Source organism: Eucyclogobius newberryi, unplaced genomic scaffold (genome assembly GCF_026437365.1).
Source record: "Eucyclogobius newberryi isolate DKJ021-1_F unplaced genomic scaffold, fEucNew1.0.hap1 SCAF_1, whole genome shotgun sequence".
NCBI classification, from domain to species: domain Eukaryota; kingdom Metazoa; phylum Chordata; class Actinopteri; order Gobiiformes; family Gobiidae; genus Eucyclogobius; species Eucyclogobius newberryi.
The window spans coordinates 4,797,249-4,813,308 of record NW_027315723.1 but is presented as its reverse complement, the minus strand read 5'-3'; the positions used below and the strand labels follow the sequence as shown (position 1 = coordinate 4,813,308).

Here is a 16,060-nt window from a genome sequence, read left to right as displayed (position 1 = left end):
GATTCAGCCCTGGTTTAGTCCTGGTATGGTCCTGATTCAGCCCTGATTCAGCCCTGGTATGGTCCTGATTCAGCCCTGGTTTAGTCCTGGTATGGTCCTGATTCAGCCCTGGTTTAGCCCTGGTATGGTCCTGATTCAGCCCTGGTTTAGCCCTGGTATGGTCCTGATTCAGCCCTGGTTTAGTCCTGGTATGGTCCTGATTCAGCCCTGGTTTAGTCCTGGTATGGTCCTGATTCAGCCCTGGTTTAGTCCTGATTCAGCCCTGGTATGGTCCTGATTCAGCCCTGGTATGGTCCTGATTCAGCCCTGGTATAGTCCTGATTCAGCTCTGGTAAAGTCCTGGAATAGTCCTGGTATCTTATGGTAACGTATAGACCTGGTATAGACATAGTTTAGTCCAGGTTTAGATAAAGTTTATGCCTCATGTCCCCTGGTTTTAGCCCAGATTTAGACCTGCATGGGATCTAGGTTTGTCACAACTCAGCCCTTGTTCCCAGACTAATTGTACAGCTTTAGTCCTGGATGTTTCCCTTGTTTAGCCTTGAATTTAGTCTTTGATTGGTCCCGTTTAGACCCACTTGGCTTCCAGGTTTGTCATGTTTTTGTTTATTCTTGAATTAATTATACAGCTTTAGATCTTATAGACCTGCTTATAAACGTTTTTAATCTAGCACCATTTCTGTTCCAGTTTAGTCCTTGTTGTATCATTACTGGTACTACTTTAGTCTTAGTTGTGTTCTCGTTTTCCTCTTGGTTTAGTTCAGTCCTGGTTTGAACCTGGGTTTTTGACAACTATCTTTCATATTTTGATCAAGAAAAATACATCTTGCCCTAATACCAGCATGATCTAGTTCTTGTGTAACCAGACACATAAAAACAGCAGCTTGGAGGCTTTGCTCTTGACCAATCACATCCTTCTGTTCAGTCTCAGCCAATCAGATTGCTTGTTTTGGTCCTGCTCACAGAAGGAAGATGTATAGCTCCTCTCCATCACGTTGTGTCACCACATCTCTAAACCTCTCTACATGCATTTGAATCATTTATGTTCCCAAAGGCTGGACTCTAAGGTATTAATTAGATTTAAAAATATAATAAAACACTATTCAATATTACTTTCGTTGTATAAAAAATATTGAATAGTGAATAATGTGTCAAATAATGTGTAGTATAAAAAAAGTGTTAAAAAAAAAATAATAATAAATAATACTCAAATAATAAACAAATGAAACCATTGCCTTCGTCAGATACAAGGTACAGTATTTTGCATTTTAAAGATAAGATAAGAGATAAGATAAGATATTCCTTTATTGTCCCACATGGGGAAATTTCATTGGTGCAACGCAGGTAGATACAGAGATAGATACAGAAGAACAGATCACTTATAGGAAGTCTGAAAAACACTTTCAGTAGAAGATCTCCTATAAATAAATAAAAACTCCCATAGACAAATAAATAAATAAATACATAAATACCATTGCATGTGATCACGACAGTAATTGCACATGAATATGTGTCACGACAGCACATGAATTCCAACAGCAATTGCACATATGACAGAATTGCACATGGTTAGGTCAGTATTGCGAGTGTTCAGTACTAACAGTTTTTGTTATAAAGTCTGACAGCAGCAGGAAGGAAAGACCTACGGAACCTTTCCTTCACACAGCGAGGGTGGATCTGTCTCTCACTGAAGCTGCTCTCCAGAGCGGAGAGAGTGTCCTGCAGGGGGTGACACTCATGGTCCAGCATAGATGTGAATCTAGCCAGGACCCTCCTGTCCCCCACCTCCTGCACCGAGTCCAGAGCACAGCCCAGGACGGAGCTGGACTTCTTGATGACTCTGTCCAGCTTCTTCCTCTCCCTCTCTGTGATGCTGCTGCTCCAGCAGGCCACACCGTACAGGAGGGCTGATGCCACCACAGAGTCGTAGAAGGTCTTCAGGAGTGGCCCTGTCACTCCAAAAGACCTGAGTCTCCTCAGGAGGTAGAGCCGACTCTGGCTCTTCCTGTACAGTGCGTCCGTGTTATGAGTCCAGTCCAGTTTGTGGTTCAGATGAACACCCAGGTACTTGTATGAGTCCACTCTCTCAATGTCCCGTCCCTGGATGTTCACTGGTGAGGGGGCAGTGGGGTGGCGTCTGCGGAAATCCACCACCATCTCCTTGGTCTTCCCCGCGTTGATGAGGAGGTGGTTCCGCTGACACCAGTCCACAAAGTCCTGCGCCAGTCCTCTGTACTCCGCGTCATCGTCGTCCGTGATGAGTCCAATGATGGCAGAGTCGTCAGAGAACTTCTGCAGGACACAGCTGTCCGTGTCATGTCTGAAGTCTGCAGTGTAAAGGGTGAAGAGAAAGGGCGCGAGGACAGTGCCCTGGGGCGCCCCCACACTGCAGGTCCGAGTGTCAGACACACAGTTCCGGGCTCTCACAAACTGGGGTCGGTCTGTGAGGTAGTCCAGGATCCACTCTGCCAGGTCATACTCCACACCAGCCGTCTCCAGCTTGTCCCTCAGGAGCAGCGGCTGGATGGTGTTGAAGGCGCTGGAAAGATCGAAGAACAGAATCCTCACAGAGCTGCCAGGCTTTTCCAGGTGAGAGAGAGAGCGGTGCAGCAGGGAGATGACGGCGTCCTCCACTCCGATGCCAGACCGATATGCAAACTGCAGCGGGTCCATGGCTGAGCTCACGGTGGAGCGGAGGTGGTCCAGGACTAGCCGCTCCAGTGTCTTCATCAGGTGGGACGTGAGAGCCACAGGCCTGAAGCTGTTGAGGTCTTTGGGGCGCGGTGTCTTAGGCACAGGTACCAGACAGGAGGTCTTCCAGACCTGTGGTACCACCCTCAGCTTCAGGCTCATGTTGAAGACATGCTCCACAACTCCACACAGTTCATCTGCGCAGGACTTAAGGAGCCTGGGGCTGATGCCATCAGGTCCTGCTGCCTTCCTCACTTTAATCCTCTTCAGCTCACTCCTCACCTGTGCTGCTGTGACAGTCAGTGGTTGGCAGGGGGACTGTGTGCTGGGGGGATGGGTGAGTCCAGGCGAAGTGGGGAGCCGATGGTCCGGGGCAGATAAGCGAAGAGGAACAGATGCAGGGCATTGTCCAGCTGTGGAAGAGGGAGCATGCAGCTGTGCAGGGGGAGGGGCGGGTGACCGATCAAACCTCAAGAAGTGAGCATTTAAATCATTCACCCACTGTAGATCCCCCTCTGTCTGGGCAGGGGGGATTTTGAAGCCCGAGATGGTTTTCAGGCTCCTCCACACTCCCTGAATGTTCTTTTGCTGCAGCTGCTCCTCCATCCTCCTCTTGTAGCCGGCCTCAGCCTGCCTGATCTTCCTCCTCAGCTCCTTCTGCACAGTCCTCAGCTCCTCCTTGTTCCCTGACCTGAAGGCTCTCTTCTTCTCCTTCAGCAGAGCCTTCAGTTCACGGTTAATCCATGGCTTGTTGTTTGGAAAACACCGCACCGTCCGGGAGGGAACAATGTTCTCAAAACAGAAGTTGATGTAGTCCGTGATGCACTCTGTGATGGTGTTGATGTCCTCCCCATGTGGGTCATAAAGCTCAGTCCAGACAGTGGTGCTGAAGCAGTCCCTCAGAGCCTCAGAGCTCTCAGCAGACCACATCCTCACCTCACGGGACACCACAGGCTGCCTGCGCACGATGGGTTCATACACAGGCCTCAGATGTACAAGGTTGTGGTCCGAGCTGCCCAGGGGAGGGAGGGGGGAAGAAGAATAAGCCTCCTTGGTGTTGGCAAAAAACAAGTCCAATGTTCTATTCTCTCTGGTGGGGCAGGTAACATACTGGGTGTATGTTGGTAGAACAGAAGAGGGAGAAGCGTGGTTAAAGTCACCAGAGATGAGGAAGAGAGCCTGTGGATGCTGTGTTTGCAGCCTACAAGTGCAGGAGAGCAGTGCTTCACAAGCATTTTCAGCATTGGCAGACGGGGCCACATAGACTGCGATCAAAATCACATGTGAGAACTCCCGGGGCAGATAGTATGGCCTCATGCCAATAGCCAATAGTTCAATATCCTTGTTACATAGCTGCTCCCTCACTGTGCAGTGTTCGGGTTTGGACCAGCTCGTGTTCACATACACCGCCAGACCTCCACCTCTTTTCTTCAAGCATTCTTTCGTTCTGTCCGCCTGCAGCAGATGAAAATTGTCCAAACCTACAATAGAGTCTGGAATTTCTGCTGTTAACCAGGTCTCTGTGAAAATCAAGACGCTGCTGTCCCTATAAATCCTCTGGGACCGCATGAGGCTCGCTATTTCCGTCATTTTATTTTGAAGGGACCTCACGTTACCCATGACTACGGCGGGAACCGACTTCCTGTTTGTCCCTCTCTTCTCTCGGAGTTTACGTCCAGCCCGTCTGCCTCGTTGCGTTTTCCTTAGGATGTCCGCCGGGATAACGTGACGATCTCCGGGTAAGACGACTGTTCTCCGCAGTTTCATGAGTTCCTCCTTTGTGTAAACGCGGTACGGCGCCGGGCGGGGGGCGGGGCCGGAGCCGGGGGACTCAGAGCCAAGACACATCGCAACGACACGACGAAAACACTCAATCCAGCCGAATAAAGTCAAAACAAGTTAATTTAAAGCGATTCCAGTGCGTGTCCCGATCGTTCGTGAAGTTCCTCTTTCATATAAACGTGTATATAAACGTGTACCGACGACACGCCGTACTTTAGCGCGGCCGGAGGGCGCGGGGAGGGGGGGGCTGGTGGGCTCGCTCGGAGCTAGCTCACGTCACAACAACACAACGAACGCAACGAAAAACGCTCAAATCCAGCCGAAAAAAGTCAAAAACAGTTGAATTAAAAAACTAAAAAACTATTCCAGCGCGTGTCCCTATCGTACAGTAAAATAGAAAAAATATACTTACTATATTTACAAAATATAGGAGATAAAGCACAATAATTGTGAGAAAGAAGAGAGAGCGTTTACACCGGGCTGCCAGCTGTACCAGCGCCTTATGACGTATATGTCAATTATATATACAAATGACAGAAAAATGATTAAATTGTTATAATGAAACTATACCTAAGGCTGCAATGAACAAAATTAAATCAATTGTGACTAGTATTTTTTTTTAATCTATAGTAATTGTTTAATTGTAGACTTTAAAAAGGTCTCAATGTGTAAAATAAATAATTGTTTGACTAGCTGACTAATCAAAAAGAATGAACTCTGACTTGTTGACTACTAAAAAAAAATGCTAGTTGCAGCCTTATAATGAAACAACATTACAACATAAGTAAAAGTTTAAAAATAATTGACAGACTGTCTTTTTTTCCACTTTGAAGCAGGTTTTCTAGCTGGTGTGAGGGTGATATTCTGTGAAATAAATGGCAGAGTGTGTCTGGAGCTGAGCTGGTCGGACTAACAGGCGGTGGACGTGTTGTGAGGATGTCATCGGTGTTGTGGTGTCAGTGGACATGGATCAGACCCGTGTTACACTGTGGGGTTGTGGTGCAGCTGGTCGCTGGTTTGCTTGAGTGACAGGACACAAAAACAGGAACTGGGAGCATATAATGAGCAATAAAGAACTACGATAAAAACACACAGGATTTGGCATCATCTTCATGCTATTCATTTCCATTTATTCATTGTCAAAAGATAATGGTTTGAGGGGATTTTTATCTTCCAATACTATTCGGTCTTTTAGTTTCTCTCAGCCCATTGTCGGACTAGCACACTACATGTTAATCCTACAGACTAAGAGTAAGTAGTCTATCCTCGGCCTTCACAGAGCAGGAAGCAAAATCAATGAGAGGGGAAGACCGTAAATTTATCACTATACAGGCCTTAATTAGACTTTATCTGGATCTCTATACTCAGCCACTTGACAGGAGGACAGAGAGAGGGACAGCGAGAGAGGAGAGAAGAGGGAGGAAGGCTAGAGGGAGGGAGAGAGCTCTCAGAACTATTCAGTACGTCTGGACTAGGTCACATTGTATTGTATATTCAAATACTGGTATGATTGTGGTAGGGGATAAGAATGTTGATGAATGTTTTTGCATGAGCACTGCAGGCGAGGGAGGTCAGATGAAGAGCACAGCTGAATGGTACAGCTATCGCCCAGAGCAGAGTAAACCCCGACTCTAGAGGCTCTGCAGATGCTAAAAACACCAATAACAGAGACATGAGCTGTGGAGTAGAATCTGAATTTGGACTATATTGAGCACTGGCTGATCAAACGCTCTTATGCAGCTAAATAACTAAGCAATCTTACGAACTTTGTTTTACCCATGAAGTACCCATGAATTCCACTCTTAGGCCCTTTTTACTGGCCTTGAAACCAAAACCTCTGCTACCGCAGCTTCAATAATGCACAAGAAACTGCTTTAGTGTGGTTTGTCCGATTGCTTAGCCTCAAAACGTTGCTATAGACAGTTCCAGGAGTGATACAGCACAAAGCCTGGTACTGATGTAATTCTTTCTCATTCATTTTAATGAGGCAGCAAAGTAAATTATGACAGAAAATAAATGTTTATATGTTCATTACATTTGTCAATGAGAAATAACTTTATGTCAAAATTTTCTTCAGTTCCCTTATCAAATAGGATTTGCTTGATTTATTGTCAAATAACAGCTGTGGACCAATACATTTCAGGGGCATTATTGTCCAGCATAAAATAAATTCAAGAAAAGTTTATTACTGGCCGTAAGCATTTTAGATATACTTTATTAAGTTTTTTTTTTTTTTTAAGATATACAGACTTCAGGCCAGTGGTCCCCAACCATTGTTCGGCTCGTAAGCTACTTTTAAGATTGAGCGAAGCCCAAACATCTACCGGTGTATTATACATTATGTATTTTTGGGGCTTTTTGTTTGTTTTGTTTTTTACTGGAATTGTAGGCAAGAGAACACAATATAGGCCTTTTATAGCCAAATAATAATATTGCATTAAATTGTATAAACCTGCAATATAAAAATAGGATAGGAAAATGTATTAGTTATAAGAAATAACTAAAGTTGTTTGCTTTATTTGCTTGAAAATAAAAAATAGTGGCCAAAAGTAAAGAGGTTATTTAAGTTTAAAGGTCCCATATCATGCAAAATCGACTTTTCAGAGCCTTTTATCTTCTTACAGTGCTATTGGTATTTCGAATATGTGCCCAAACTGTTTTTTGATTTACCCTGCAGTCTTTAGCTAGAGACCAGTCTCTATCCTTCCCCTCTGATGAGCAGACGAATGGGGGCTACCCTGCGTAAGAGTTACGCAGCACGCACGCTTCTCCGTTTCAGCCCATCTACCAGGAAGCACTCTGTACCTGTAACACACCCCCCGGCCCCGCGCTCGAGAGGAATCATGACTATTAGCTTAATTAGTTAGCTTCAAAGGCTACTTCTTTTGTTCCAACGCTGCCGCTGACACGTGCCGCTGTGTCATGCGGTGTGCACCGGCGCACGCCTTGGCCTCTGTTTACATCATGGATCTATTATATTATCGGTTTACATCCCCACAATCTCCACGGTAGGCTACGTCACGGGGTGGGCGGGGGCGGCAGATCACTCCAACCATGGTACCTTTTTTTATTCACGACAACAACAAACTGAGAAGGACAAAAACAGCATGAACCTGTAGGATCAGGCCACGCTTTGTCATTCCCTGTTTCCTCCTCTCTTTCCTCCTTCGAGCGCTTGAGTTCCGAGTAGTCCTACCGATCGCATCAAAACTCACAGGTTCAAGAAAGTGTACTTGTGCTGATTGTAACTCGCTAGTATCAACCTCCGTGTGGTCATTCATTTACCCACAGTCGCTTGTACTTGACGGAAACAAAAAAGGCTTCGCGACAGACCCCCACTGGCTGTGAGATCGACGGGTCGGTGACCACGGCTCTAGACGCAGAGGAATTACAGTGAACATTTGTATTTATATTGTACCTAAAGACATGGTTAGGCATGATGTTAGGCTGAAGCAAATAACAATCTGTGTTTTTTATTTGCAAAAACAAACCTTAAAGAAAGCACCCATATGTTCTCACATCAGTTAGCTCAGTATAAAACTTCATATTCACTTAATAATCTGAATGTTGTCTTTTATCTATGGTCTCATTGTTGAAAATGATGAGTACTGAACACTATGTAGGCCTGCACTATAGTAGGGTTGTAGTTAACTAAAGACATGCCCTGCTGATCGTTTAGTGTATACAGAAGTACTAGTCTTCATAAGTAAAAAGGAAGATTGAACAAATTTACTCCCAAAACCCCAGATAACACACTCCACCCCTTCTCCTTTTTTCTGCGGTCCATAAAAATCCTTATTAGCCAGTTAAAATAAATTGGTCGACCAGTAAAAATGGTGGTCCTACTGCCCCAGAGATCAGACATGAAAAGGGAAAGAGGCGAGAGGATGAGAGAAAGATACGAGGGAAGGAGAGAGACCGAACGAGAGGAGAGAAGATAGATAGGAATGAGGGAAGAGGAGAGGAAAGGAGATAAGCAATAAAGAAAGGAGATAAGGGAGTTGTAAAGGCATGAAGTGGACCTGCGGAATGGACTGATCAATACAAGTCTATCAGGACAAGGACTCCAGGTTCAAACGGCGTGACAGTGGAGGAGGAGGAAGATAAAGATGTAGTTTAGGGGGAAGTCAATACTTGTACAAAAGTGGTAGTAGTATCATTAGAGAAATAAATGTAAATATAGCCGCAAGCGGCAATGAGCGGCCCTCGCCACGCCGCCGCCACGCCGCAAGAGGAGGGGGCGCTAACGCGCCTCTATTGCCCTTTTATTACATCTACTGCTGAATCTGTGACGCTGTCACATCTTCTCCCCTTTGTTTTACCATCAAAAAGCAATTTTATTTTGAATTCTTGGCAAAATGTGCGGCTTTGCCGCACAGACACCGTGACTCTTAGAATAAAAATGTGGATAACTTTTGATGGTCAACCCCTGAAGATGAGTCTCACCAAATTTCAGGTTAATATGTCTAACGCCCTAAGAGGAGTTTGTGAAAGTCTAAAGTGTAAACATGTTCTGGCGATTTCCCCATTGGAATAACATGGAAGGTTTCGGTCATCGTTACGGCAAAGCCATAACAATTATGACATGGGTCTCATTGACTTTTTTGATGGGGCCAAAATTGAGTTGTGTCAAATTTCATATAATTTCGCAAAACTAAATATTTAACTTCCATATAAAATCTGTAGGGGGCGCTGTGGCTCCAAATTAATTTATTTCACTTCAAGTAGGTTTAGGGCAAAGAGTTTAACAACTGATTCTAATTTGAGGCAATTCGGACTTTATCTGCGCAAACGGCAGAAATGTAAAATATGGGAGATTTCTGAAATTCTTGCTAAAGTTTGTGGCTTCACCGTGAGGAGGAGGAGGAGGAGGAGGAGGAGGAGGAGAAGAAGAAGAATTTTGAGTGGGCTCCGCCCACTTTGTGTTTTTGGCCCTCTATACAGTAATAATGTTACATTTTTTGCATTACATGCTTATATGCACGGAACATGCAAGAGATGGGGAACGTATTCGTGAGCTACTTAGCGCAAATGAGTGCTTTATATGGCCAATTTAAAGTGCTCGTTTAGTGCGTACTTTTGCACGGGCTTCGCCCGTTTACAACGGTAAAGTTCCATTTTCCTACTACTACTACGTTAGTGAGTGTTTGGAAGTGGGCGAGCGCTTCGCGCTCGATTTCGTGCCCACTACGTGCGCACTTTGGCAGCCGTGCTTCGCACGGCCTTACGAGATTAGTAGGCCTCTCGCCAGCTCGTGGCGCTCGGGCCTAATAATAACAGAGGAAGTAGAAGTATAGTAGTAGATTTGTTTGTCTTACGCCGCCTTCTTAGATATGATTTGTTAAAAATCTGTGCAGTCTTGAATGTTCCGTCTGTCAGATTATAATAACTACATTTTAAGTCTGCACTGTTACTCAATCTACTCAAGCCGTAGAGGCCCAGACAAGTAATGTCATCAACAAAAGAATATGTATGACCTAAAAGTCTTAAGAAAATTGACTGACAGAGAAAAATGTGCTATGATCTGAATGTATTAAAGAAAATCAATAATATTTAGACTGGAATACTGGAAAAGAGGCGTGGCTGTAATGATTTGTGAACGCGCACACACAGTTCATCAATTATCTGTAGTGTTTTCAAAAGCAATAAATCTGAAAGAGAGGGAGGGGCCACATACAGGGGTTTCTAATGAACCCGCATCAAATGAATACATGGGTAAGCAGTAATGTCAATCACCAAACATCACCATAGCATCAGTGGTCATTGTTCCATGGGGAATAACGAGGCCAGTGGAGATTGAGGTGAAGCTGGTCTGACATTTTGGACACTTAAAGCTGCTCCTCGTCTCACGGTGGAGCTGAGTCACTGTTGTGATCCGTGTGTGGCTTATTTATAACCACACTAAAGGCTAAAACACATCCAGCAGCAGTGACTCCTCCCTGGTTTTAGTCCAGATTTAAATTAAGCTTTAATTTCCCTTCAGTGCCACCTGTTCGGACCAGCACAATGTGTCTTCACACCGCATAGAATTTACAACTATTTTTATGTTATAGCGATGGAGATTTTCAGATGCTAAATACTAAACGTGGCATTTATTGAAAAGTATGCTGTATTCTCTAGTGTAATATACGTTTTTAGAGTTGGTTTAATCCTGGTTTGGTTCTAGTTTAGTCCTGGTAGAGTCCTTGTAGAGCCCTACAGGTTTAGCCCAGGATTATTCACAGTTTAGTCCTGAAATAAGCATGAGACTGTTCTGATTTCAAGTCATTTCACATCATACTATTTTGCTGTGTGGCTTGAGTCCTGGGGAAAGAAAAGCAAAGTCTAATGTACGGCGGCCTGTTTGGACAAAATGGAGGGCTCTTGAAAGACTTCCAAAGTGTAGCCTCGAGGTTTCAAGTGTGACCAAAGACGAGAATGCACTTTAGAGTTACCGTAGATGGACTTGGTATTTCCTTTTCAGACATTCTGGAGTCTCAAAAACACCACCAGGTTTAGTTAAAAGTGTTAGTCCCACTACATGAGTAAATACTGGCACCCCCTGCTCGTTACCATGGAACTAGGTTATTTTAATGTCATCGTTGTGAAACGTTCTAATCAAAGCAATAACATCTGCATGAAGAATCTGAGCCAGGATCCGGGTCAGGAGTACCTGGCAAAGCATAAGGTCTATTAAGGTCTAAGTAAGGTCTATTTCTTACTCATCCAAACCACATGCTTTCACTAACAGAGGATTGGCTGTGGATGTTTGCATTAAAAAAGACCAAAACAGATAATTGACGATTAGCCATGACTGAATATCCATCTTGATTAAAATCTGTGTTGTTGTTATATCCCTACAGTAAAGATGGCTATTAAATGGTGGAGGAGAGGTAATACACCAGACATGAGTAAAACTAAATTAAAGTTATTGAAAAAGTCTTACAGGTTCAGGGGTCCCCACACTGCGGTCATCTGGAGGGGATATGGCTCTGACCGTGATGGTCGGGGGTACGACTGAGTCGCTGCTGCTCCTCACCAACAACGGAGTGTCTATGAAAGAAGAGAAAACATTAGTTTAATCTTTGATAACATCTTGTTTTTTCGCTAAAACATGCATGTAAAATATTGTAGTTTCAATTAGACAAAGTACCAATATCCAACTTCCAAACCACATATGATGAGGAACGGCTCTTTTTTTTTTTCAATTTCTGGAGTATTTGGAGCTCTCCAGAGGAAATCAGACTATTTCCAGGATTATTCATGCATAGGAGAACGAAATAAAACCAAGAATTTCATTTGATGAGGAAAAACCTGAAAATGGCACTTTATCACAACATTCGACCTCTAAAATATATCAAATGCTTTGTCGGCCTCAAGTGTTAAAATATCAAATTGAATTTATTTCAACAACAATTAATACCATACTGCTTAAAACTGATACATTCATGAAAAATTACATTTCTGAGGTACTACACATGCGCTTCATTTTGGAATTGTGAATTTCCACAATGGTAAAGATGGAGAAAGGGAAAGGGTGATGTTTTGTACCGTTTATGTACTTCCTGGTTCGCAGCCATTTAAAATACTAACGGCACATGGCGGGCTTATTTGGACCCTAAGAGATGCTTTTACAATATCTATACAGGGGATTACATTCGAGTTGGTTTAACACTCAAAAATATAAACCCATAAGTCAATGTGTTATTTTCAAATGCAGTTTCCCAGCTCTATTCTCCCACTCACTTAAGTACATCATTATTAGACGATGTGTTGACCTGCACCTCCCACACAAAGAACAAAAAAACCGTCCACAGCCCCCACAGGACCAGCAGGGCAGGATTTACATCAACTTTATTGTTACCATGAGAACTACAAGCTGTTTTATGTGTGTATCTTACTGTAATGTATTTTCCACAACTAATACAAATAGGTAGAGGTACAAGTGTAGTTGAGGTGACAAAATAGAGAAGTAACAGAGGAGTAGGTATTAAATAATAGAACATAGAATATTAGTAAGTATTAGTAAGTTTTTGTTCAGTCGAAGATTTCTACCTTTGACTTCACTATTATAAAGACTATGTTTATGATGACGGAACAATGTTGTAATATGGTTAAAAGCAATGTTTAGTCCACCCTTTCCAGCACTATGCCACATGTCCTGGACACTGGTGACCACATCCACAGTAGTATGACATACACAGAAAGCCAAGAACACAGAGAGGAGCAGAAAATGAGTCTAGTTTCCGGTGATCCATCAGAATTTGGGGTTTCTGACGGGGTCCTGCTCCGATGCCGTTCAAATTCAGAAAAGGCACAATCGCGAGAGGGGCCGGGGCGGGGAGGGTCAGGAGGTTTTACTGCTGTGAAAAATGGAAACGAGAAACGAGTTAGACACACATTTACTTCAGCCGGAGTCGACTCGTGTTGGGGCGTCTCGTTCTGCCAAGGTGGATTAGTTCGAATTTAAATTGATTGGTCACTTTGGGGACGGGAGGTTTTGTCAATGAAAGTTTTGTCTCGTGAAACAAGCAGGTGGTGGACCAGAAAAGTTAAGGCCGACGTACGCGGGGGGCGCTTTGTCGTGCGGCAAATTAGGTCCATTCTTTTCTCACTGGGCGCCTGCTCTGTGAAATCAGTCTTTCCTCCTCCTCACATATCCTCGCGATATGGCTCTCATTTTGTCAGTAATCTAAAATTGAAGTTTGAGAAAAAAAGAAAAGTAAGAGTTTAAAATGAATTAAAGAAGTAGTGATGGGTTCTACAACGGAATCCTTCTGTGATGTCATCAATATGTGACGTGCTGTTGCAAGCACAAACCATTTACACTTTCAGTTTAAACAATCGTTCAACACAACAAAGGTGTTGAACGATTGTTTAAACTGTATTGTATGCTATAATTGTTTGTAAAAATAAAACATGTTTGGCAATGGTTTAGTTGCTAGGTAAAGGTTGTAAAGTGGAATTACCTCCACCTACAGTATGTCACGTCTGATGCCTATGTGTAACCAGGAAGTACAATTATAAACTTTACCAAAATTGTCAAATTGGAACAAATGTTTAGAAAAATCTGAAATTATTATTGTGTTCCATAAGTTTTAATGAAATGTGTAATCTAAGTCATATAGACTTTAAACCGTAATGTTCATTTGAAAAAACATTTTATATTGTGACATCCCTAACCACAATATTGCCTTGAACTATGAAAATAATACTATGACATTTAGAAAGTATCTTAAGATGCAATAGTGAAGAATTGACTGAAACTATTTAAATCTAATCTTCCATTAATTTCCATTTATATAAATCCAATTCCATAACACTGCTAAATCTAAACAGTCAAATTGATAGTATTTAATATGTTGTTATACAACTTACATTATTTGTAGGAATGAGGTGTACTTTGATTTTCCATAAAAAGCAGAGTCAGGTTTGATCTAAAACAGGCTGTAAACATATCCAGTGTGATCAAATGAAAGTCTGTAACAAAACATGTTTTAATTTAACTAAAGCAACAAGTCATTCTACACCCAAGGTTTCAAAAATGAAATTTAAAAACTTGTATAATGCATAATATAAGATATTAAATAAATGGCCAAGGACACAAAAACGTTCAGTTTTACGAGTCAGGATTCAATCATCCTCCTGTAAGAAAGTAAAACAGCTAAAATGTGACAGAGCCAACAGTCTGAAAAACAACTAACAACTACAACTTTGCTTAATAATTAGTTTGTACCTGACATCTAAAAAAGAAAAACAAGTAAACAACAGTAGAAAACAACAGTAGAAAACCAGGGCACTGCAGGCAATGCTCACGTCTATTTTCTAACACACAGTTAATCTGATTCTGTGAACCTTTCTGTTCTGAAATAGTCTGTGGAGGAACTGAATTGTTAATGAAGTAAAACGTTTATTTGAATGAAACAATAGTTGCCCAAAATAACAAACAAAACAAAAATACTAAGAAATGTCACAATGTTGAGGGGTATTTTTTTTTAACCATCAGTTTGGGGAAAACAGACTAACTCAAGTCTGTTTTCTTCAAGCCTCTTCTCCCTTTACTCGACCTCACATTCTCCCTCTTATTTTGCTTGTGATTAACAGCTAAAACACCCGTTTAATCCCCGTCAGGTGGTGTTAAAGCAATTTTCAAAAGTGAATGTACCGCACACGGCCTGAAGTCAACAAATGGAGGGGGGTTTATTATTTTCAAACATAAATTACATGGAAGAGATTTAATCTACTATTTAGATGCATATTTGAAACTGACTATTGTATGGTCGAGTCAGTGAGAGGATTGGGGGGGGGGGGGCACTGTCAGAAAGGAGGGGGACACCATAAGTGGAGGAGGGGTCGTGTCCCCGCCGTCCTCGCCTATGCTTTTTTCAATCTAAAACCTCTATTCATTACTTATAGTGTCTTGCTCATCATGGAATCCAACCACCAAGACTTTGCCGTGCCTAGTCCACTGTCACAGTCAAGTACCTTTAAATACAAAGGTCTAATTCATAAATCTTGCTGCACTTAACATCTATTACATCTCTTCCTCTCCATCGATCAAACTATTCGGGCTTCCAGGGATGTGGAGGCACCCAATGGTCACCCAGGGGCCGACCAGGGGTTACCCAACATGCCCTCTGATCTTTGACCTGAGCGGGGTCGAGCCGTGACAGTGAGGGTGCGACGGATATCGACGGACTAGTTTGGGATGCAGCTAAAGATGCTCTGGAGGGAAAGGGATAATAAGAGGTGAGTGGGCCAGAGCTTTAGTTAAGATCTTACAGCAAGAGCAAGGGGGGCAGACAATTATTGTATCTATTCTTTATACGTTTATGACAATCTGACTAGCATAAAGTATAACCAATTTTATTTCAGCTTGTTTTAAGACAATGGGGCAACAATTAGACTGTGGGGTGGATGTTTCACTACTAGATATAATCCCAGTCCGTCATGAGCTATTCGTCATTATACTTGTATGTATTTTATAGCATGCGTGGTACACAAAGGGCCCCTGGGTCTTTTTAAAGGGAAAAAGCAAATCACTGTCTCACTATACTCAAGTCGTATTTCTTTGTTATGGATAAATTCCTATGTTACATCTGTATTTCTTTCTTTAGACTCACAGAAACGGGACATTATAGCACTTTACAGTATTTGGACACCCTGCGATTTTGCAGATTCTCCAGCTTAGAAATGGACGGGTCTGACATTTTCACTGCAGGTGCATTTCCACTGTGAGAGAAAGAATGTAAAAAAAGACATTGTATGATTTTTAAATGATTTATCTGTATGCTATTGCTAAGTAAGTATTTATACATGAGTGCCCGCTCGTCCGTCCCCTCCGCTGCCACACTCCTCTGTACTGGATGCAATGTGTTTACCCCAAATCAGTCCTTTAAACCCCCTGATAAGCTGGTGTGAAGCGAGAACTTCTATAGGATTTATAACCTGATATTCTAAACTCTTAACTACTCAACCAACAATAGACATTAACAAAAGGAAAGAAAACACATTTGCACATAACTCTGGTACAAATGGAACAGATTTGCAGAGCTACACCTGTTTGCATATTGTGGCATGGACTCTGTATCGGGCAATACCCAGCACA

At 42.7% G+C, this 16,060-nt stretch overlaps 1 protein-coding gene across 1 annotated transcript in view; it reads right to left on the bottom strand.

The window, feature by feature from the left end:
• The window catches only part of pard3ba (par-3 family cell polarity regulator beta a), a 263,992-nt gene that overhangs the window by 197,127 nt on the left and 50,805 nt on the right, over nt 1-16,060 (bottom strand). Inside the window, exon 4 of the mRNA XM_072443180.1 lies at nt 11,399-11,505. Within this exon, the coding sequence (XP_072299281.1) occupies nt 11,399-11,505 (107 nt within the window). The remainder of the gene's footprint in view (nt 1-11,398; nt 11,506-16,060) is intronic.